The sequence below is a fragment of the Passer montanus genome, unplaced genomic scaffold, assembly GCF_014805655.1.
Source record: "Passer montanus isolate IOZ18808 unplaced genomic scaffold, ASM1480565v1 scaffold16, whole genome shotgun sequence".
NCBI classification, from domain to species: domain Eukaryota; kingdom Metazoa; phylum Chordata; class Aves; order Passeriformes; family Passeridae; genus Passer; species Passer montanus.
In genome coordinates this window covers 4,533,661-4,558,405 of record NW_024363160.1, presented here as the reverse complement: position 1 = coordinate 4,558,405, position 24,745 = coordinate 4,533,661, and the positions used below count along the sequence as shown (strand labels likewise).

Below are 24,745 nucleotides of genomic sequence, written 5' to 3'. Positions count from 1 at the left end.
AGCACAGCCCCACTCCCCCATCTGATCACTCAGAAAAGGAGGTGGGACCTGCTGGCAGGACCCCATGGGAGTAGAGGGGCCCAGGAAAGATGGTTCACCGTCAACAACAACTTCCCCAACACTCTGTCCTTTTCAACACTCAGGAATCTGAGCAGTAAAGGCAAAAGGCCAGCATGGATGAAAAAGACAATCTTGATTCAGCTTAAACACAAGAGGGTGGAGGCAGGGACAGGCTACTTATGAGGAGTACAGAGACATGGCATGACTGTGTGAGGATAAAGGTAGGAAAGTGGCATCACAGAGCATCTCTGAGAGGTCACAATGATTAGAGGAGACTCCTTAAGACTTCAAAAAAGTAATGCAATATCACCACCAAGAAGAACAAGAAGACTCTGGGAAAATACAGGCCAGTCAACCTAACCTCAGTCTCCAGGAAGATTATGGAACAAAACCTTTCAGAAACCATTTTTAGGCACAGAATAGACAAGAAGATAGAAAGGAATAGCCAGCATGGATTTAACAAGCATAATTTGTGCTTAACTTGATTGCTTGTGAGATGAAACAACTGGGTCTGTGGACAAGAGTCTGCAAGCCTCTCACAGTACCCTTTCAGACAAATATGTAGAAGATAAGGCAGGTGGAGAATTGGCTTAACATTCAGACTTGAAGGTTTGTGATCAGCCATGGAAAGGCAATCTGACAGGTAGCTGCCAGTGTCATCAGGCATTGATAATACAGTCCACAATGTTTGCTAGTTATGTCTTTACAAAGAAGCAGGGAGAGGGGTGGTGTATACTCTGAACAAGTTTGTAGACTGCCAAGTTTACAAGTTTCCCCAGACTGGTAGGGCAGAGTTGCAGTTCATCAGAGGGATGTTGATAAGATGGAGATATGGGTCTGTAGGAAACTCATGGCATTCAACAAAGGGAAATGCCCAGTCCCATGCCAGGACAGAATACCCCCATGCAACAGTGCAGGTTGGGAGCTGACTGGGTGCAGATTTACAGAAAAGGATGAGAGAGCATTTGAACACGAGCTGTGAGAAGTGAAGGAAGCCAGAGAATATGGGGCTGTATTAGCAAAAGTGCAAGCAGCTAATCATAGAATTTTCCCCCCTTCTATTTGGCACTTAAGAGACTGCATCTGAATTACTGTGTCTAGTTTTGGCCTTCCCAATCTAAAACACTGGAAAGGGCCCGACAGGAGTCTATCAAGATTAGAGGGAGCATTCCTTATGAGAATAAGCTAAGAGAACTGGTTTTGATCTTACTGCTCCTTTTTTTCCTAGTAGGAAGATAAGAAGATGAGGCCTGATTCTTCTTGGAGATGCACAATGACAAGGTAAGAGACAATAAACATCAGGTTCAACATGGGAAATTACACACAGGAAGAAAAAAATTCACCATTAGAGTAGTGCAGTTCTCAATATGCTAATCACTAATTCTCAGAGCATCATTGTAAGATACTTCTACTGCCTGTCAATATGTTCTTTGGACAAACTGAACACAGTTTTTTAGGGATACATAAGAATATGTCAATACCAATTTTTTCTTGTGGTAAATTTGCAATCCTTTATTGTTCCACACTGGAATTCCCTGTGATTGAATGGCACACTCTCAGGAACACTTTACGCAGCAAGACTGGCATAGCCATAGGTCTCATCCTATATATGTTTTTTACATGCATGAAGATGAGTCTTTCCTCATAGCTTAATTATTGAATGTAAATTATACAGTGAAAGAAATAACTTTCAATAGGAACATCAAAATATGACAACTGGCTGTGCAACCAGACATTTCTATTTAACACATCTGATGTAAGGAAGCTATTAATTTTCTAAATGCATGGCCAAACTTCTTTGTAACACCTGACACAGCATTTTGCTAGGGTAATAAAAGAAAGCCTGACAGCTGCAATTTTCTAGAAATATGGATTAAGCCTTTCAATACGCTCTTGGGAAAGTTTTCTCTTCTATAAGCTTCTATAATTTGTTTTAAAATGGCTGATCATTCAGACCCAGAGTTCTGCATCCACTCCAGTTCCAGCTTATTTTTTGTCACAAACATATTTAAGCACTGGGGAAACACCCCCCCATATAATCTCCTTCATATTCTCTCTGGCACTGGTTTTAAAATTATTTTGTTTATAACTTTCTTCCAGGTATTCATAACACTAAAGATTACAGGAACAAAAATCATGTTGATAGACTTGATTACCACTTATGCTAAAAAAACCACCCCAAATTATATTAACTGAAGGGGAACATTGCAGAGAAAGTATCTGGCTTTCTCTTCTGAGAACGAGACGCACTGGTGCCTTGTGCTGTCTGGTGACAGGAACTAAATATATTATCTGAATTCTCCAAGACATTCCACTTTGAACTTAACATGCCAGTAGTCATGGCACTAGTGAATGGACAGCTGCCATGAGGAAAGCATTTAATGTTCGAAACAAAGATTAATAGACCAACCACAGTTAAATATAAATTAAATAGGAGAAATACGTGTGGCAACTATCTTTACATTTATAATTTAAAAATAAAGATCCTAAAATTTACATTGTTTAAAAAAACATCAAGTTACCAGAGAATAGATTCTTGCTGCTATTAAAATTGCATCACGTAGCCCTCTGTTCATGTAGTATCATTTGTACATAGTAACAACAGCAGATAACTAAAAGTAAGACTACTAACTTTGTCCTATCTTAAAAACAGCTAAAGAAAAAAATTAAAATCACAGCTTTATTTATCCTGGCATTGTCTTAATTTGCCTCTCAGTACCACTTTGCATTAAACTATTCAATATACTAAAAACTACTACATATATTTTATATTTTGGGTTATTGCAGAATATTCCCACACTATATTCTGACCAGATGAGAACAAAGAAATGTGAAAGTATTGAATAGTGTCACTTAAAGATGTGCTTAGCATTTTAAAATGTCAATGTCTGCTATAGAAAATAATTGCTCTAGCATTTAAATAGCACCAAAGCATATCTTTTTTCATAAACTATATAACAACCATGATAAAAAGTGTGTGCACTCACAAAGCAGAAGTCATAGAAAATAATATGCCTTTAGAGAAATTACTGCATTTACAGAATATAGAAGAAAGTCCTGGATCAAATTCACAGCTTTAGCTCTGCACACACAATTCTCATTCCCTCCATGGGGACAGATAATACAGTGTTCAAATCTAGACTTCAGATCTTTATCAGTTCAAAAACATATGGGTCAGTCTCTGTGTGTTTTGAATTTGACCACTGGAATATAGTTGCTTTAAGCACTTACACAGAGATCTTCATAGATCTTCATAGTTCATTTTTCATGCCTGGCACTCTCATTTTACTTTGAAAATGATAAATTCAATGCTCGGGACTATAAGACAGTGCTTAGTCCAACCTCTATACATAACAGAAGCTTACCACAACTAGCTCAAATTATTTAGACTAATATGATGAGAAGGAAAACATTACTGTCCCATTTTGCAGGCAAACAGGCAGAGACAAATTACAGGACATCACAGTCATAGAAGCAGTTTGCAGGACAGCCATGCAGTGTATTCATTTCCCAAAGTCGGATCGATGTCTTAATGACAAAACCTTCCTTACAACCAGAACAAGGAGATCTCAAAGCAGAGAAATTTCATTTCCTCCTTACTGAAGTCTTAGATGTTAAAAAAAGTGTCAGCAGAGCAATCATGAAACCTATAGTGACAGTTTAGGCTAACACAAAGATCTTGGATTAAACACATCAGATGTTACAGTTAATCCAGTCCTCCAATTTTGACAGATTCAGAACTAATAAAAATAACAAAGTTTTAAAACTCCTTTATGAACAGTAAAATGAAAGGTTGTGGTGGATTTAGAGAATGTCTGTTTCAGAAGCCCAGCTCCTGGACTCCACATGGTCAGCTTGTTTATGATCCCAATGATGCTTGTATAGCATTGCTCCAAGAACCTCTACAGCTCTGCTAACACCACCATCACACACTTCATCACAGTTGTGTTTATTTTTCTTGGCAGACCTACACAGATCCTGTGCAACAGTTCCTATCACTTAATTTACTCAAATGTTACTTTTATACCTACAAATTACTCACAGAAAACAAATGTTAAAGCACAAAACACTTTGGGTTTGTCAGCACCACTTGTTTCTGACAATCCTCTTTGGCTTATAAATGTAACTCTCTCGATTTCCCAGCAGGGTGCAAGACGTGCAGGAAGAATAATAATGCCCTCTAAACTTGTATCTCACAAGGATTTGGTATGAAAGATACTTAAGCATGAAACATTTGCCAATCAACCCTGTAAAAAGAAAAATACTAAGACAAGAACTCCATGACAGTAAATGCAGTAAATGCCATGTGCAAAAAAAAATGTGGCAAGAGTTTGCAATCCTCTCTAAGTAACAGGAGTAACAACAACATAAAATCTCCCACTGAGTTCGTAAAAAAAAAATGTGGCAAGAGTTTGCAGTCCTCTCTAAGTAACAGCAGTAACAACAACATAAAATCTCCCACTGAGTTCGTTTGACACAAACTATCCTCAACTGCTCAGCAAAACCAAGAAGGACAGGACTTCTATTTGTAGCAGCTGTCTCTAATGCTGAACGCCCTGTGAACACTTCGCAGCGAATAATGTTTTCCTACTTAGCCACTGACAATGAGAAACTAGAGGGGCACAAAACATCAGTGGTTGAATAAGATGAGTGCAGAGGAAAAAAAAAGTCCCCAAAAGAGCACTGGCTTTTCGGCAAAGACAGCTGAGATCTGCAGTTTATTATTAGCACCAGCTGACAGTCAATGGGAGTGAAGCCAAAGGTGTACCAGGGTTTAAGGAAAGGAGTCAGGATGACCTAAACTGCATCAGTGTAAATCTGGCATTAGTGTGAAGTAAGCAAATAGTGAAAATGCTCATCAGCAGAAGTACAAAACTGATAACTTTCAAAGTCATGCTGGAAAAATATTTAGCATCCATTTTTATTTTCATGGCAGGCTATAAAAGACTGAACAGCTCACAGGCACAAATAATTTTTCAGGTATGTGCTGCTATGATTCTTGGTCAACTGAAATAAACTGACTTTTTGGTGCCAGTAAAACATGAGAACAAAGATGAGAAATAAATGTTGGGAAAGGCAAGTAAGTGGAGGAGTACTTGCAGCTGGAGGTAAAAGGAAGGAGCAAATGACGTCCTTTTTTTCCCAAACTCGGTTGCCTCATTTCCCATTCAGAGTTATCTTCCACAGCATGTTATTACCCACTCCTGGATTACACTACACAGTGCAGTTCCCTCCTTCCTCCCCACCTTTGCTCAGCACAACCTTCTCCTGCACAATACACTGAATGCCATAACAAGCAGGTAACAGCTCTACCACACAGGAGATGCTCTAAAAGGCCCAGGGATCCAAAGGTGCTGGCATAACCCTTCTCACTACATGATGACAAGCAGTCAATACATCTGGGCATCTCAAGTATAGAGGAATCATCACACCCCACCATCATAATGATCCACACACAGACTGTCTAAATCTTTAATAAAGAAAAGCAATTAATGTTTTCAGAATTTTAAGGTATTACAACTGCTTTCTTTCTGCTAACACCTCTTGTTCTCTTCCCACTTATATGCCAAAACATTTCATGGGGAGGTCAAAAAGTGGATAAAATCTTTGTTATGCCATTATAATCCAATGGTCTCTGGATTAACTCTTCCCTGGAAGAAGCCTGGGAAGAGACAGAAAAGGGATTTGGAGCTGCTATATTGCTGGTGCCCAATAAAAACAAGAGTAGAAGGAGATACAATTAAAATAGAAACAGCTTCTGTCACCTGCACAACTTTAATTGTAATATGTTGACCAAGTTGGGCTCATGATCTTATGAGCTGTTCTCAGATCTACAAACTATGCTACTACCAGACAGTGTAAGGCATGGTTTTAACACCTCTGCCAGTTGAGGATTCACAACTCATGTGCTAGAGGAATCATGCATGTTAAATAGGACACACTTTCCTTGAACAGAAAGCAACAGAGATGGGAAAGAAGAAGAATAAAGTGGAGAAAGAAGGGCACAAGATAAGAGCAGAACCACACATTTTGCACTCCAACTGACTTGCTCAGGGTTTAGCCACAGTGCATAGGAGTGATGACGCAGACCGTCTCTTCCAGTTCCAAACTGGAAGATTTACCCAGCAACATCTCAGCACACACTGACTGCAACTGCCCACTGAAGCCAGGGGTGCTAAACTGCCTGAGACCTGAGTCTCAGTAGATCTGACTGGTTACTGATATTTAACAACAGGGACAAAGCCCTGTATAAAAGTCAATCTTCAAATAGTGCATCTGTTCAACCAAAATATAAGAAAAAGTAGTCACTGGATTACTTCTTAACAGTATTGAATAAATTCATTTTTCATTTTAAAAAATATAATATTTTAAAAAGATAAATTAAGTAATTCAACTCTCAGAATTTGCTTTTAGAACAGATGGGCTTAAGACTCTAAAATTTAGTCTTCCTTCGTATGTTGCTCTGAAATAAACATGCAATTTCTTTAAGTGACAGCTTGCTTTTCCCTTTTCTCTCTCTGTGCCACCTGCCAGAATGGATCTTTGATCTTCTCCTGTATATAAAGGACATATATATTTTTTGAAACTCACAAAGCTACTAGTTGACCTTAAAATAATACTACATAAATAATTGAATGTTTCCCAGCAATATCTTTTCTCGGTCAGCGAGATGCAGGTTCCAAAAGGAAAGCAAAATACACTCCCATATGCAAGTTCTTCTGGAAAGGTAGGTTCCCACTCACCCAAAACCTACCTCTCTATCCCTTTTGAGTCAGGCAATAAATCAGAACTATCCAGAAACTTTACTAGCAGGGGGAGAAGAAAGTTTTAGAGACAGAGCTTTTAATAAAAAGATTGGATGACAACAGTAAAAGGAGGTAGGTGGCTGAGGCAGGTGTTTCCTACAACCCTATCTTACAAGCCAAAGAATGCAAAAGAGAGCTTAATCCACATTTCTACCTGCTTACAGCAGGAATTCAAACTGCTCCTCCAGGAAAGCACCATTCCTCTAGTTTGTCTGGAAGAAGTTGCTCACCTGTAGCCAAGTGGGCAGAACACTTGGTCATAAGGGCAAGGTGTTCATTCCCCTCTCTGTGCTGGCCCCATGGCTTCTCTGTCATGGGCAGACTCCCAAAGCGCCATCACCAGAGAACAGAGTGAAGAGGGGGTGGAATCACATCTTCCTGATTTGCAGCTGATGCCAGTGCCCCCACCTTCTGGGGCCTTTTTTGGCAAAAACTATTTAACCTAGTTCATCCACAAGTTCATAAAGAGGTTTAGCTTCCAAGACTTTTTTTTTTTCTGATTAGATTCAGTGAGAAAGGTTCTGAATGTCCATCAGAGACATTATACAAGCCAAGTGCCACACAGTACAGTTAAATACCTGAAACTGAAAAAGGGCTCATGTTCAGTAGATTCAAATGCAAACACAGGAAAACATAGGACAAAAAATAACCCAACACTGAAGAACCATTTGTTATTGTCTCAGATTAATATAAAAACTTCATAAAAAACATGCAAAAAGCCAACATTTAACTGTAGTAACAAAGGAAAATTCAGTCAAGACAAGACCATTACAGAAACAGTTAAACTAATTATTTGAATGATGCTCACTATCCAAGAAGATAAGACCTTGACAGCTCTAAAACAATGTATCAGCAGAAGCTTTGGGAAAGATTAACAAAATGAAGAGATACAAACCAGTCACATTCAAGAGTTCACCCAAGAGCTCTAAAACAATGGAAGCATGATCAAATCAGCTGCTATAATAAACAACATAATTGGTAGGCACAGGGGAATATGATGTAATGGGGAAGAGAAAGCAGGGCTTTGTAAAGAGAAGCCATAACTTCAAGATTACTAGCGTTTCTGTAAGGAGTTAACAATTATTTGGATAAGGATGATTTGGTTAATGTAGTATATTTAGATTTCTGAAAAGCTCTCATGAGCCAAAAGCTCTTAAACAATTTTTTCATAAGGTAAAATAAAAGATCTGTCATTAATTACTATTAAAAGGATGGAACTGAGTAAGTGGGCAGTTTTCACAATGTTACTAGTGGAATTGCAAAATGACCTGGTCTATTAAACATAAATACCCTGGAAAAGATGACAAACAGCAAGGTTATAAATTTGCTACATAACTCAAGTCAGCTCAAAGTAAATCTGCCTACAGAAATCTGCTTTTATGGCGACTACACATGACAAGAGCTGGTGAAATTCTGTGTTGATAAATGCAAAGTAAAAGACAACTCAAACTGAGAATGGACAAGGATAAGTGCTAAATTATCTATTGCTCCCAAGGAACAGATCTTGCAGTTGTTGCCAATAATTTTCTGAAAGCAAGGCCTTACTGGCCAATGGCAGTCAAAAGAGTGGATATAGTGTTTAAAATTGTTAGAAAGGAAATACAGAGTAAAACAGAAAACATCACAAAGCCAAAGTGCTCACATCTTGAATCTCCTACACAAAGCTCAGCAGTAGCCTCAGGAAAAAACAAGCTCTTCAACTTGCAAGAGACACCTTGTGTCATGAAAACAAGAGAATTCTACCAAATCAGGAAAGAGACTGCAGGAAGTGAACAGAGATTGGCAAGTCATTATTTCTCATGTCAGGAAAACTTAACAACCCCATGTTTTTGCTGCAGTTATTATGCAGCAAGCATAAAACAACAGAACCACTTTCTTTGAAAAGGCATAATTATGTTGTGGAGCTTACCACTACAGAGAATCGAAGCACACACATATCCAAAAGCAAACTCATAAAGGACAGCACTCAACACAATGTTTTGGATGTATCTTCCATCCTCTCAAAAGCAGGATTTCCTCTCTTTCTCCTACTCTCATTAACCGTCTGCCGCCAGTCCCAGAACACCAGGCTAAGTTGTCTATCCCAATCTGGTGGCACTTACCTCTTGTTCTCCTGTTCTAGTCCCAGTCTGAGGTTCTTCAAGCTGTCATACGAGGCTCTTATTTTCCTGTCCAGCCCTGAAAGTGTTTGCTTCTGAGTAGTTTTTGTCTTTAAGTCTCACTAGTCAGACCAAAATACAAAATCAAATTAATTGCACTCAACAGAGGCAATTATTTTATTTTAAAAATTGCAGATGGAGAAGAAATTGCAAAGATGGAGATGCTAAGCCACCAAGAAGTGCAAGATACTCTCTGCCCCTGATGAGCAAAAGTGGATGCAATACTGGCAAATAAGACAGTCTTTGAGCATCAATAAACAAAACAAGCTAAGAACAGAAAGAGCTGATGTCCAGAGCTGCAAGGATTTGGCAGTGTGCTTGTCTTCTGTTTATAGAAAGCATAATGGCAGCACACAGCCCTTACAGGGACTGAGCAGAGGATTTATGCAGTGTCTGCACTATAGAAACCTGCTTGATGTGCCACTTAGCTTTTACAGAATCTTGCAAAAACCAGAGAAAAACATAATATAGATCTTGCACCTTCTCCCTCTTCAAAGTACTGTTGCAAAGGACAAAGGTCTGAGGTACTCATCAGCCTACCATTAAATACAGCTTGCCTGTCCCCCAAAAAATGAATGCTTCAAACTAGAATAAAAAAAGAAGTGGAATAGGGCAACCCTAAATTTAGATCCTTTCTTCATGTACATATAACTGAAGGTGAAAGCCAGGCATATAAGCATTTAACTAGTTGATTCTGAATACTGAGATACTTTTAGATCTTTTAAATTATTTACAGGCCTAAAAGGGTGGTCAAACATGAAAAATATGTCCAATTATTAAGAATAAAAATAAAATAAAAAATAGATCATGCTTACTTTCTAAAAATATCTACAGTACTAAACACACATTCAGCAAGAGCAAATTCCTGAATCTATGAGCACCAAAGCAGTGCTTACTCTAAAAGCTCACACTCTGAATTCCCATTCATTTTGCCCAAATGCTACACTTATATTTTAAAATTACTCTGCAGCATAAGGAAAGTATGAAAATGTGTCTGAAATTAGTTACGCTTCTTCTTTTAAAATAGAATTTTAAAAAAATAGATAAAGGCTTTTTTTTTTATCTTCAAGCAACTTCATTCCTTGACTCATGACCACTAACAACATTTACAGCTCTGTAAATTACAATCAGGATAATCAAATCCTGTGCTTTGGGGTAGGAGCTGACCTCCATAGGAGCTGGAGAGAAATTTTCTCGCATCTGCTGCACTGCACACTTGTAGAGGTGCATTGTCAGTACAATGGAAAGTCCACCCCATGGGACTGGTGGTGGCAGAACATAAGGCTTTGAATGCCAAAAATGCCGAAATGACAAATTCTATGTGATTGATGAGAAATCCCTATGAAGCTTTCTGTTCACTGCCAGACTCTGCTGCTGTGCTGTGCACGGACCACGAGACCACTGAGTCTATGACTTCCAGGAGAGTCTAGACAGTACAGCTACACCAAGGCAGACAAAAATAGAGAAGAATCTCTTTCCTACCAAGTCTGAATTTAAATTTCTCCTGTTGTAAACAGCTCCTTGACTGACTAATCTTACCCCCAGCAAATATAATTTGATTTTACTGTAGCCATATATGTAAACATAATATGAGAAAATCATGGCATTAACATTATTAACTACTAACAAAATTATATTCCTCAAGTAAAAGCTGGAACGTAACTTAATTTAATCTAATACATTCCATGCACACAGACACACACAGACACACATATATAAACTCACACCAAAATAACATTAATTTAAACATCATGTTTCTGAAATTCACTAATCTGAGGTCAGTATATACAGGATTGAAAACTGCACTTAAACAGGATTTTTTTTCATTCTATTGTATTTTTTATTACCATAAGACAACAGTAAGAATGAATATTTCAGAGTAATCTGAAATTGGGAGGAACGTATATTTCAATGTCCCACATAAAATAATAAACTAAAACTATGAGATTGTTCTGTATGTAGGAGCAATAACAGTGACATCCACAGGCCAACCCAGTACCATAAATACTTAAGCGTCAGCTTGAACCTTCCATCTGCTGACATTGCTATCCATACAGTTATCAGGACACACATGTGAGCTGCACAGCACTGCTCCATGCCAAGAACCACCCAAGATGTCAGAAGGAAAAGGGTGAGTTGGTGACCAAAATCCTTGTCAAAATCCTGTTTTAAGGAAACATAATTCTATTAAGCACAGGTAGAGCAGCTTCACTACTGGCTTAGTGACCCTTCTTACAGACAACATTCCTTCTGCTGGGAAGCTCCAGCTTACCTGCAAGTCAATGTCATGGGGATGAAGCTGAGTGCTGGAGCTGGTCTGCCATTGGTGTTGCTAAATACAGGGTTTGACCTAACACACAAATATGCATGGTAAACTTGAGACCAAATTTACAAGAGAATGTCTCTAAAAAAGCTGCTGAAATCCACGTGATTGCTCCACACTGTTTTTAAGATGCACATTCAAGTAGCTGAACATGAAATACCTGATCTGTAAAGTTTTCATTTTATTTCTTAATATTCAGATTCTCTCTCCCTAGAAGTATTCACAGAAAATTGTGGGTTTATGTATGCATCAAAATACTTCTCCTTTGTATCTTCAAGAGTACTTTAAAATAGAAAACCCACTTAAAATTGTATTAACTTCCACATTTACTCAAATGGCACCAGGACAGGGGGTGAATGAAAACAGGGATGACATGGAAGACTTGGCATCTGGGTGACTATCCCAGATTTTGAAGCAGCAACAGAAACACATCCTTTTAATTAGAAATTATCATTTTGAGAAAAAATCATATGTATTTAAAAACAGCATTTCAGGTAGTCCACTTAATATTGCATAAATATACTTTGCACTAAAGTTTTTTTATAGAAGTCAAATTCAAAAAACAGTTAAGGTATGTGCATGTATAAGTAAAGCAGCCTGTGTATGTGTGGGTGTGTAAATACCATACAAGCAGATGCAAACCTTCAGTGCATTAAGTAAACTTCAGCTCTATACCTTAGTACTCAATTCTGAGTCTGGTTACCTTCCGGATTGTTAAGTCTTTCTAAATTAGAACAAGCAATTTCTCTTTGTTTTACCTAATATTTGAAAATGGCAAAAAAGTCCCATGGGTCACTGAAAATTATCCCTTCATTCCTGCCGCCTGTTTCAAGTCAGTCAAAACATTCCAGACTTCAAAAGGGGGCTTTGCCTGCTTAGGCCATTTTGGTGTCCTTCTATGGTTGGCCTATGAGGGATTGGTTATTTGGATAAATTAGTTTGTGGAGCCTGCTGGCCTTCTAGAAGACCTCAGTGTCTGACTGCAAATTAGTTCTACCGAACATGTAGAAATCCCTGGGCAGACGAGAAGAAATAAATGGTGATAAAATCTAATACTACAATGTTTGTAATGTGATTTTATTCTGCTCTGTAGCTTGTAAGCAAAGCTAATGTTGAATTAAAAATTTTCAAATATAAAAATGTCCATGAAAGCACAAAATCAGATCAGTATCCGAGTCACAGCAGAGAAGGCTGGATGCCAACTTTAAAGTTAAGCTTCCCGCAGGAATCTTTTACAAGAACAAACAAAAAACCTCCTGGTTTTCCACAGAATCAAGTACGTATTTACATTACGGATGCACCCCTGCTTAAGCCAGGAAGTCACACAGTTGAATTCGGCTGGAGCTTGGGCTGTGAATAAACTGCTATGCAGCCTTTCAGTGCATAGTTGTACAACTGCCTAAGGAGAGTTTATCCTTAAGGAAGAGAAGTCAGAGAGCCAAAACTAACAAACATGGCTCTTCGAGCGGAACAATGGTCCAGAAAACCTAGTAAAAAAGAAAATAAACTTCACTGGCAGTTTGCTTTTTACTGTTAAGGGCTAAGCTACAACTTCATCATGACTTTCAAGAAGAGACTCCACGCTGAACAGTTGCACACAGTGGCTGGAAAAAGTCAGATGGATTGTGTATTTCTCATATACCCACTTTTACAAGTCATCTAAAAATGCCTCACGCTGTAACAAAGCAAGGATTTGAGGAAACAAGGATTTGTAACCAAGATAAGTGCTGGTATCTGTTGATGAACCCCAACAAAACCCCTGCAAGATCTTTGTGACCTTGAGGAATATGCCCAACGCTATGAGCTGTGGGCAGCAGTACTTCTGTCAGTGCTACAAGCACTGCTGCCTTTGGCACCTTAGAATTTCCAATGAGGAAAGGTACATTTTAAGTGACAAGAATTTCTCCCTGGTGTTTCTGCAAACACAGATGAATGAAGAGCCTATAGTGAATAACGTTTTCAAACTGTCCACAAACAGCTTACAATTTTCATGAGTATTTTCACTAAAATGTTTTGAAAGAAAAAATTCTATCAATAGTTACTGATTGAGCAGTTGCTATAGACAGCCTAGCAGCAGCTCACTTCAATTTGGGGAACTTAAATACATCAGTTAGTTCCGGCTGTTCATTCTTTTTGACACTTACTGAGTGTAATAAGTGGGTTTTGTGGCTTATGTTTCCAATATTCTACCAATTGCAGATAGAGAGGGGAAGGGGAGTGGGAAGGGCGCAGGCGATTACATTTTATAGGCTCAGTTACAGATTGCAATTGCATGGCGCTTGTTGGTTATTGCCTTGCAGAGCTTTCCAAAAAGGAAGCGTGTCACACATTTCTTCAGAACAGGAGGGGAACACAGAGGGGAGAACTTTGCCAGTCTTTGAGAAAAACTAGGCAGCACATGCATGACTTTCACACTGACACTACTCTAAGTTTTCAACCGAAGGTAAAATATTTCTATTTTCACCCTTCCTCCTCATAGACTTTGTTCCCTAATGTGACAAACAGGTAATGTGAGTAAGCATGACAAACATGTCATTGATGATGCTGTTCAAATCTGCAGGTCACCAGCCATGCCCTCAGGCACAGCCATGCCACCACCGTGGCAGTGGCCTCTGAAACCGCTCGAGAGCAGTGCTGCCGGATCCTGGCTCGCCTTGAAACAAAATGAACTTTCTAGCCCTTCTGGTAGTGAAGATAACCTTGAAAATGTGAAGAGAGTGTAATCTGATGCCTCAGTAAGACTGCAAGGAGCTTGAAACAAAGACAGAGAGATGTGAACTGCCCCAGCCATCTCTCTCTGGGCCCCACGGACTCAGCATTTCTGTGGTCGTGGAGTCTGGCATTTTTCCAAGATTCCACAGAATCTCGCATGTTTGCTGCAAAATTCATTATTTTGCTGCAGCCAGGTGCTGGATGTTTTTTGGTTTGGGTTTTTATTTTCTCCCTCCCCCTTTCTTGCTGAAACCAGCTACTTGCTCTGTGTCTTTCCACTAACAGAGGTAGGAGGTGAATTTTCAGTGCAAAGTGCTGGTCTCCGGTACCTGGCATGAGAGAAGTGTCCAGGGAGCAGCAGGGAGGAGAAAGAAGTTGGGAATAGACAGCCAGGCTGCCCAGAGTGCTGACTGAAAGCTGAGGTTTGGGGGCTGTGGGGGGAATCAGAGAAGACTAACTGCAGGAGTGGACCAAGAGCACCTCCTTTTTTGGCTCATTGGGTACACACCATTTGGATCTACCTTGACTGCTGAGGGCCTCAGAGTCTTCACTCTGTTTTCCAGATGGGCAAACTCCACCATCAAAAACACTCAATGCTGAAAATACTTCTTGGTGTGCAATTTTGCAATGAGAATTTTCAATTATGAGCCTGGACAGGACAGGAATGAAAATTATTTTATGCTATATAATAACTTAATATTGCTACCAGAGAGAGAGTTATGGAAGAAAAGCCCTCCAAAATATACTAGTAATTGCTGAAAACATGCCAATATGGTGAAAATTTTCTTGTGCTGAGTTTTGCAAATAAATAAACCCCACACATTAAAAAAAATCACAGGCAAATCAAATGAAATAAAATACCTGCTGACCTCTACACTGCCTTTTTCAAGTTTTTTTTTAAGAAGTCATCATCAGGGTACCTCTAACTACCTGAATCATGCTGAATCTTATCAGTGTTTGTCATGTTTTTAGGGCTTCTAGAGGGTTTCTAGGTTAATAGATTCATTTCAATGCCAAGTTTGGAACTGGTAGACTTAGCCTACCAAAATTTTAAGCAATGATAATTTTGCATAAATTTTTTAAAATCTGTTTTGGTATAAGATGTAGTATTACACAGTCTCAGGCTCCTTACAATTAGAATTTCTGCAACACCCCAAATGACATTCTCATCTCAAAAATAATTAAAACAAGAGGTTGGTATTTTATTTCTCAGTATATTTGAGCAGTGGGACTTGTTGCAAATGACTGGCAGGCAGAAAAGCCCCTTCAGGATGGTGAAGAAAATACCAATTAAGAAAACCCAACGATTTGTTTTAGCTTGATGAAACATGAGTGAACTATCTTTGATAGGTGCATGTATCATTAGCAAACAAGCTTCAAAGAGTTTTTCGGACTTGGAAAGAAAGCAACAGAACTTCAGTGAAATTTTCAGACAGGATAAAACATTGACATCCTCTGTCAGGCCAGCCTCAGGTTTGTGTTTTGCTTCTTTCTCAAGCACTAGTAAAGGAAAGGCAGGGGCAGACATAATGTTCAAGTCTGCAAGCCCAAGTCTGAAATCCATTTCCTACAGAATGCAAATCAAGCATGTGACAATTAGTACAATTAGAACCATTTCTTGATTAGGAAATGGCTAAAATACTCTCTCAGCTGTGTGAGTATAACAGAAGTGCAGAAGTGACTTTACTGGGCTTATTATGGAATCTTCTGTACACATCAACACTGACAGGCTGTATTCCCAGGTGCAACACCATCCTCTTCCTCAAAAGACAAATCTTGGCCAAAGACAATGGCCAAGTACTTCCTCATATACTCTTTCATACTGTTGTCTGATAACTTTTTTTACATTATCCAGCTGCATTTCTCAGTTGTTGAATAAAGCTCCTCCCTTATCCACATGTACCTGAAATTGCTTCCACCACATAGTTTGCATTGGCCAGTGCAAAATTAAATTACCTCTCAACTGGTATGTGTAGGGAAGTTTTATTCTTTTCCTGTTGACTAGCACCAGGTTTTCAAAGTGATTGCATGTATTTGGGATCTTAAATCCCAAACAGGTTTTGGTTTCTGGTTTCTAATTACAGAATGCTAATCTATCCCTCACCCTCTCTTTCTATGCACACACAGAGAGCAGAATAAACAAAAAACAATGTTCATGCCATTATCTTTATTTTCACTGAGATTATTTTGCTTCTGACTACTGCTTTTAGGAAATCTCCCTGTTGGTCAAGTGGCTGCTGCAAATGCAGCAGAGTGTCCAGTTATGAATGGAGACCTAATTGACAGATCTGATTCCAGGGTTTAATACCCCAATTTTAAACCTCTCCAATGACACTGCAATCAGCAGAGTCACACTCTGCCCTGTGTTATGCACCTTTGGGCACCTGAGTCCTCATTTACAGAAGCCTGAGTGCTGGTCAGTGCAATGGGTCTATTCAGCAGTTACTGGCTTAGGTTTTGATAATCCTGATAGCATCAACAACTACCACCCACTTGGGTAATGTGAAGGGAAACTCTGAGCAGATGAAGTGTTTTACAGGCTCTCTGGACTAAGTGGTGAAAAGAAGGAATGGAATGAATAACCCCAACAGGAGTGCTGGTGGTGCCAAACCATGAACAAATATTTCCCTTAATACTCCTGTCATGTTAAGTGACAGTTACATTTGTCATTACATACAGCCCCAGCACACAATTACCCAGCCCAAACCCTCCACAGCACACAAAGCCCAGGCTATGCCGGGCACACAGAGGGGAAGTATTGCAGTGGAAGCCACAGAAAATCCTGACAGCATCAGGGAAAGGCTTTTCATGCATGGAGGAAAGCCTGATTCCAAACAGAACAAGGAGCTTGGGTGGTGCTGAAAGCTCTGGCACGGCAACTGCAAACAGGACCATCCCTGTTTGGTGCCTGTTGGTAACCATGGCCACCCTTTCCCTAAAAGTTAACTGGTCCTGTCCACACATGGTGGTAGCAGTGATGGATAAATACCCAAACATACACATAGAGACAAGACTGGAACAAATGAACATCGGAAAATAATCAAATCCATATTGCTTCAGACAGCAAAAATTGCACTACACATGAAGTGTAACAAAAACACGCAACGCAACAGGCTTATTATCAAGGGGCTTGGTTTTTTCTACTCTGTTGCTACATGAAATGGAAGCATCAGGGAAACTGGATATAGAAACATAAAATACAAAGGAAGAGTGAGAGAGAATAGACTACTGTCAAATGTAGAAAATAAACACATCAGGAAAAAATGCAGGAAATAAATCTAATTGAATTTACTAAATAGCTTTTGGACTTATTTTACAATTGGTAAAAATACGGTAATCTCAATACGCACACTTTCTGTTAAACAATTCAGAATAAAAACATATATGCAGCATTTTGAACTTCACTGAGTGCCAAGAATGATGTCACAAATTAAACTAACAAATCCAAAACACACAACTAATCATTTGACTGTGCATGAAACATTCTTAATTGTGCCTGATAGTTTGCAAAATTTCTTATTATTGTGACTCTACAAACAGGCATTTACAACAAACAACAATGCCACTATATTGTTTTGCAACTGTTCTTAAGACTTTGCAGCTAGGAGTTGCACTCACTTCTCCCAGAGGCAGTATTTGCATATATTCACACAGGCAAAGAGAAATAACTTCAAATAATGGGATGAACACTCTCTAACAGATAAAAATGTTAACAACATAAACACAGCAGGCCAAATATTTCTTAGAGAACAACCATCATTTTGTAATATGAATCACTGAAGACAAATATTTTTAAAGCCATACTTAATTTTCTGTAGCTTTAGCATAAGCCTCCATCTCTCAATTAATTTCATCATTCCCTGCTTCTTCCAATCACTAAAAGTGCATGTAGCTCTCTGACTTTCATTCGCTTCGTTGCCACAAAAATAATTGCCACTTTAAAAGCCGCAACTTTTTTTCTCAGGACTGACAAGTTGTTTACTTACAGACTTCCCATTTATTCCCTCGGGGTCTTCCATTGAAGATTTCTCCTTCCAAATTATATACGGGCTATTAGTTACAGGGAGCTTCAGACAGTCCTAGCACACACACACCTGTGGAAAAGACAGCACCACATCGTCGGATTAATTTGTTGGCATGAAACTAGGAGCTGATCTTCACTCCTGCAACTTTCCAGCAACTAACAAGTATTCACAAGTTGGGAGCAGTTGCCTTTGAAGAATTGAATCAGTCTTGAAAATAAACACATAGCTGAGCTGTTTATTGCGGATCCATGCAAGCCAAAAGCAGGCAGCGAGAGCCCCGTTGTGCTCACTGTCTGCAGAAGAATAAAAGGCAGCCAGGAACGCTCCTACCGCCACTATTTCTGTGCCAACAACACATCTCTTCTTTTTTTTCCTTTAGGAAGCTCAGCCTTCCCCTGATATCTATCAATGTCAACCGTACTTTAATGCTAAGAGGAAATAATAACAAAGCAATAGGATTGCAGACTGAGCCAGGATAAAAAACGAAAATCCACCAAGTTTTCCAATGTTGCCCTCAAGCTAAGGATATTTTTATACTAAATCTCTTCAAGTTTACATTAGGTCACAGTCTTATGCCTCATAAATTATAAATATGGGATGCTTTGTGTTCTCTCACCTTTGGAAAGGGTGCTCTTTGATGTTTAAGGTAACAGTGAAGTACTCACATAAGGCAAAAATGGTTTACCCTCCCAAACAGATATCAACCCAAAGCATGGTTTCCTTCCTCCTTTAGAATAAAATGCTGTATACCTCTTAAAATTCAGAATTATTCATTGGAATAATTTAAACAAACCCAGCTAAAATCCTCATTAGAAAAACTGGCACTTTTCTTTTAAATACATGGGGAATATGCTGTCAATAAAGAATAAAAATTAAAATCTGGGATTTTTTAAGTGTGTATATATACACACACATTATAGACACAGAAATGTGAATAGCACTTTGCTCTTCTGTGACAGTTGAAGATATGGTCTGAAGATATACAGTTTGTTCTAAAACCACTCTGCACATGAAATACATATAATTTACAATCAGGACCCAAAATCTTATTTATCTTTCTACCTGGATAAGACTCTAGCAAGAAAGTAAAAAAAAATCCCTTCAAACCCAGTTTTTTGGACACTACTCATTGCACACATTTGGCTACTTCTATAAAATCTAAGCATTAGGAAAGTGTTAACAGGTCCACTCCACACCCTAAGGAAGATGCTAATATGAACCATGCTTCTGCAATGCATCCACTCCCTTCTTTCTGGTTTACAATTGAGAGATCAAATCCAGTTCTGCTCCTGCTGAGAACAATGGCCAATCTGCAATATTTCTGTGAAATCAGGGTTTGGTGCTTACATTTGTTCTGACACCAGATTATAGGTTAGAAAACTATTTATGGCTTTAAAAAGTGACAATTAAAGTTAGGGAGGGAAGGAAAAGATTTTTTCCTAACTTAAAAAAAAAGAGAGAAGAAAACAGCCCTCTTACAATGCCCCACTACTAAGCAATGACTGACATCTGTTTCAAAAACTCTTTTATTGCAAAACTCAATAAATGGAAAAACCGCACAAACTGAAAGTCTGCCACTTCAGCGAGGGAATAAAATGGAGCCTTTTCTAATGGAAAAATATTCAAAAGTCAATTGATGTAATGCTGGTATGGATGACCTGATGGATTTTCAGATCAGCAGTGCTCTCTTTACTAATGGAAAGAAAACTTTACAAAGACTGGTAATTTTCTCTTGAAGCCCAGAAGGAAAACGCATATATGTTTTAGTGTGTATTATAGCTCAGCCGTAATTAGGCAACCTTACTTGCAGGAGCTGCTGTGGCAAATATTTTCTCTCTCTGGGAAAGATTCCTATAACACACCACTGTTAAAAGAGCCTACTCTTGTAATTTCTACTCTGACATATGCTGCACTTCATGTCACTGCAAAAGAGGTTTACAAAAAGCTCCTATATATGTGGGCACCCATCCACACTGCTAGGGGCAAAGACTTGTCTTGCTCAGAAGACACCAGAGATCTCTGGCAGCAGAATCAAGTCACAGTAACATGAGGGCTTAGATGTTAATACAGAACAGCTGATCCACAATCAAGTAATAATAATTAAGTAATTTTAATTTTGAAAAATTCAACTTTTAAACAAGAGCAACTTAGTTATCCTGATTCTAATTGTCATCTTAGGTTATTTTTAGCCTTTAGTGAAACTTTACAAAAACTAATTAAATTCCCTTGACATGTTAATGTATCAAAAAATACATCCAAATTACACGGTATCTATTACAGAGAAGCTGTTATATGCAAAATGTGCCTTCAAATATGAGTAGGACAAAAACTCAATTTATTGAAAAAGACAAGATCTAAATTGAAGGGAAGTCGTGAAAGCACAAATCCTGTTTTATTTTTCTCTACTTCTTTGGAAGTCATTTGCTTTGTAAAATATTATTACCATTAAATACACAACAGTATTAAGAGTCCCACCAGCTAAAGAAGTACTGTTGTACCAGACACGATAACCAGCAGTCCTCTTTCCAAGCAGCTATTACCATTTAAAAGGGCACTGAAAAAACCCACAGAGAAGCACAGAAAGTGGTTTATGGGGGATTTTTATTCCCTCCTTTCTGAAACGTTAGCCAACGCCACACAATTTTCCCCACGCACGCGGATCTCAACGCGCGCCTTTGCCGCCAGGCACAGGGCGGCTGCCAGCCCCTCCCAGCCACGCTGCCGAGGTGGCAGGAGCTTTAAGGAGCTCCTTGTCAGGGAAGTGCTGTTCCCCTGTCCCCCTCCGAGCACCCACCTGAAAACCTGGCAAAAGCCAGTGTTAAGCAGATGTTAAACACAGTCACTGAGAAATACTCTCTTAGGGCTGGGAGGGCCAGTGGTGGCTGACCACTTGCAGAGAAAGTACCAAACACACGGGTGTCCAAAAGTAACTGGCCATGGCTGACCCCTGGCACCTAGACACCTACATTTAAGGACAAGGAACCTGATTCTTTATGCTTGCCAAGCTGTTCTTCATAAAAGCTGTGCATTTCCCATGCAAGACCTCCACTGCCACTAATCCACATCTTGGAGCTGTCCCAGGGCTGCTGTAACACACCTTCAGCTGCACTGAGCCCCTGACAAAACTCACAGTGATCAGAAACAACACCAATACCTTGGGCTGCCTTAGCCCTTCCATCACCAAGGAGAAGGAATTAAAGTTTTCATCTTGTTTCTGTGCCACCAACAAAATCAATCTTGTCTTACAACCTCCTGGCTGATTATGCCGTTGCAAAGTCTCCAAGACAAGGTCATTTTTAGTGCCATCAGTGGTTTCTGCTTTGCTCTTACTTATTTTCTTATGCTTTCTCAGGAACTGATGGGATTTTTCCAGTAACACTTTGAAAAAAATTGTATCTCCCCAAACTATAAACATTTGTTAGAAGAAAAAGAACCCAGAAAGCCACACGTGCTTTATCTTTTAGTAAAGAAAATAAAAAAAAAAAAAAAAGTTTTGAGGCTGGGTGAAATGGCCTTTTTTTACCCTGTAGATGATAGCATGTGGTATTTTACAGTTAATGTGAGGGAACTCAATGGTTTTGATTTCAGGTGCTATATTTGGTAAATTTCCTTTTTAGCACTTTCTAAAGACTCTCTACATTCACTCTATTCCCAGGTAGGTCTCTCGTCCCCCACCCCCACTTCCTTTTAAGGTGTTAAATTTGGCAGATAACCTGGGTAGCATTTAGAAAACAATTATTTCCAAATGCTGGGAAAGAAACTTGCCAAATGTAACAGCTGAAAATTGAAAAGGAAGGAAAAAAAGAGGAAGGAATTAAAATGGAAGAGGGAAAGGTATTTTTTAAAAATGAAATTTAGTAGGGACCTTTCAGCAGCTTTATAAACAATTAACTCCAGGGCTGTGACTGAAGACCACCTCTGATTCAGCCTGGAATGGCTGCAGATGCAATACAGCATCTTGCCTTCCAGTGAGCCTCAGGGACTCCAGCAAAACAGATAGGTGCCCAGATGTGTGGGACCTACCATGCACATCTGCATGAAGGCATCCCACACCAACTGCAGAGCTGATGATGAGCAGAGACAGACTCCGGGGGTGTGCAAACCATGAAGCATGCAGGCAACACACTGAACAACACCACAGGGGGTAGGTCACCATTTCTGCACCCCCATAAACATCCATGTTCATTTCAACAGATCTTTTTTTCCACTACCATCAAGCAGAAATGCATGGAGTGGCAGGACTTGAGGCTGAAGTAAACCTGTGGGAGAGGAGGCTGAAAGTTTTCAGTTTTATTGGTAAGGTTTCCTTTATATAAAATAGAACAAGCACTCTGGTGTCCTGGACAGGCATGTCTAAAATCCATGGCTCTTACACTCACTGTCAAGTCTAGGTCTAGCACCAAATTAATCTCATTCTTTATAAGTAAATAATGTAAATTAAGTCTCAAGAATTTTGTTTTGCTATCTAGGTAATCACTTTTAACTTTACTTTAAAGATTAAAACTATGGTATTTCCCTAACATTTTTAACTTGACTGAGAAGTCAAATTTCTGGTAAGGAAACATGAGGTCTCATCTGCCTACACAGGAATCTCACTGGGTGTTGAACCAGAATAACCAAGGAGACTCAAGAGCAAAAGCAAGCAAGAAAGAAGGTAGAAATGAAGCATTATGAACACAAAAAATACATCACAGGCAAACGATATCAGTAACAGTCTGGGAAATACATCTGTGCTACTTTCTAAATCCTGATTACATTTCTAAAATTGCTATCACACTGTAAGCCTAAGTACATCTTGAAGGAACAACTCTGTTGTTGAGTTTGTTCCCCATTTCTCCCACATACCATCAAATTGAACATGAAAAAGGTGTTGAGAACACAAGGGCCATGATACTGGTTGAGACCAACAATCCTCCTGGTGCTGTCTCCAGCAACAGCCATAACTGGACAAAAGAGCAAGAACAGAACAAGCATGTGCCACTTTCACAGCATTTTCACAGTTTCCTGCCATTTCAGCTCAGAGGGTTTCCTGAGACAGATGGAGTTCATCTGTGTAGCAATCCTCAGTATAACTCTCTCAAGTACTTGTCTATTCTCCTCCTGAAGCCTATGTAATTTTATTTTTTTTAGTTCCTAGCAGTTCTGAACATTTATTTTTGGGGGAATTACTGAGAACTGAGCAAATTTTCTTGGAATTATCTTAGATGCCAGGACCCCACTTCTGAAAGGGTCAGCCCAGTGCTGATCACCTTCCATGTGCTGATACAACTATTTTAACTGAGGTTTAGCAGTTCACATTTATATCTGCAGAATTTCAGTTGTCATTTTATCATCTACTGACTTGTCTCATAGCGTCCTTGAGCAGCTCTTCACCACTCTCCTTGCTATTCACCTCAAGAGGAAGAAACCTCCAAAAATTATTCTGCCTGATTTGCACACTTATTGAGACCTTCGGAGAGTGGAGTGAGGATAACAGAACAGTCCTACCTGAAGAAACAAACAAAGGCAAAAGATATTGGCATGTTTTTATGGGAATCTCCTGGTTGCTAATTTCAGCAAGTTCAGAAGAGCTCTCTGGTCTCCCAGCATTGTAAGAGATGGTCAAATACAAAGAAAACTCTCTTGAGGTGGAGACAGAAGCCTGACAATGTAGTGTTCAAAAGTTAGAAGGGTAATAAGACTGGAGAACTGGAAAAATGAAGTAAATAACTTGCCATTGCTTTTACAAGATCTAAACATGAAATATAACTGTTTCAAAAACTGTCTTCATGAAGTCTTTGAGTTGCTTCATGCATCCAATGGCCAGGAATGATTTTGAACAGGAATTAGGAGCTGGTATGAAACCTGGTGCCTGCAATAGGCACATTTCTAAGTTCAATCTCCCTCATACAAACACCCAACAGGGTGCCTCAGTCAGGAAGCTCCACAAAAGGCTAAAGTGGGAGACATAGCCATACAAAAATTTAAAGCAATAATGTTATTCTAAAAGCAGAGCTCTCCAAACATAGCAAAAGATCATATTTTTCATTGAATACTAAATGCACACAAAAGCCAAGCTGTAGAACAATGTTAAAATTATACTGGTTACTTGCTTGCCAGAATTTCTTTTCTAAATTACTTGCAAAATTAATACTACATTTAAACTTTCCAGTGGGATCAACTTTATTTGTATCTGAAAAGTAGGTTGAAACTGTTCAGCAGAAAAACACACTAACAGTTTAGGACAGGAAATAAAGAATATTCTTAAGGTGAAAACATAATAAATTTGTTTTTAAAAATTAATAAAATTACATTTTACAAGGCGAACTTTGCCTCGAATAAGGATTAAACAGCTTTCCTCTTAGCATTCCATAGGATTTTTATCATCAAAAAGTTAGAATTTCCCTGGTTTTATTTATGTATCATTAACAAAGAACAAAACCAATGCAACAGCCAATTCCTTTGTCATCATGTCTTTGAGCAATAGATCTGTTTTCTGCTTTCTATGTGTCAAACAGACTACAAAAGGTGAGGGGGAGGATGAACAGATTAACACTTTTTGGTGAAGTGTCATAGTTAATAAGGAATATGAAATAGGTACATGAAAAATGTTGAGCTACAAATCATAACTTGCAACTGGAACACTTACCTAGCTCAGGAAAGAAGTGTAAGATACTTTAC

At 38.9% G+C, this 24,745-nt stretch overlaps 1 protein-coding gene across 13 annotated transcripts in view; it reads right to left on the bottom strand.

Annotated features, from left to right (window-relative positions):
• EYA1 (EYA transcriptional coactivator and phosphatase 1) overlaps positions 1-18,154 on the bottom strand; it is a 147,486-nt gene extending 129,332 nt beyond the window's left edge. For all 13 annotated transcript variants that reach the window (XM_039702893.1, XM_039702894.1, XM_039702898.1 and 10 more), the window contains exon 1: positions 18,047-18,154. In XM_039702893.1, coding sequence (XP_039558827.1) covers positions 18,047-18,079 — 33 coding nt within the window. In that variant the 5' untranslated portion in view covers positions 18,080-18,154. The remainder of the gene's footprint in view (positions 1-18,046) is intronic.
• Between the last annotated feature and the right edge of the window lie 6,591 nt (positions 18,155-24,745).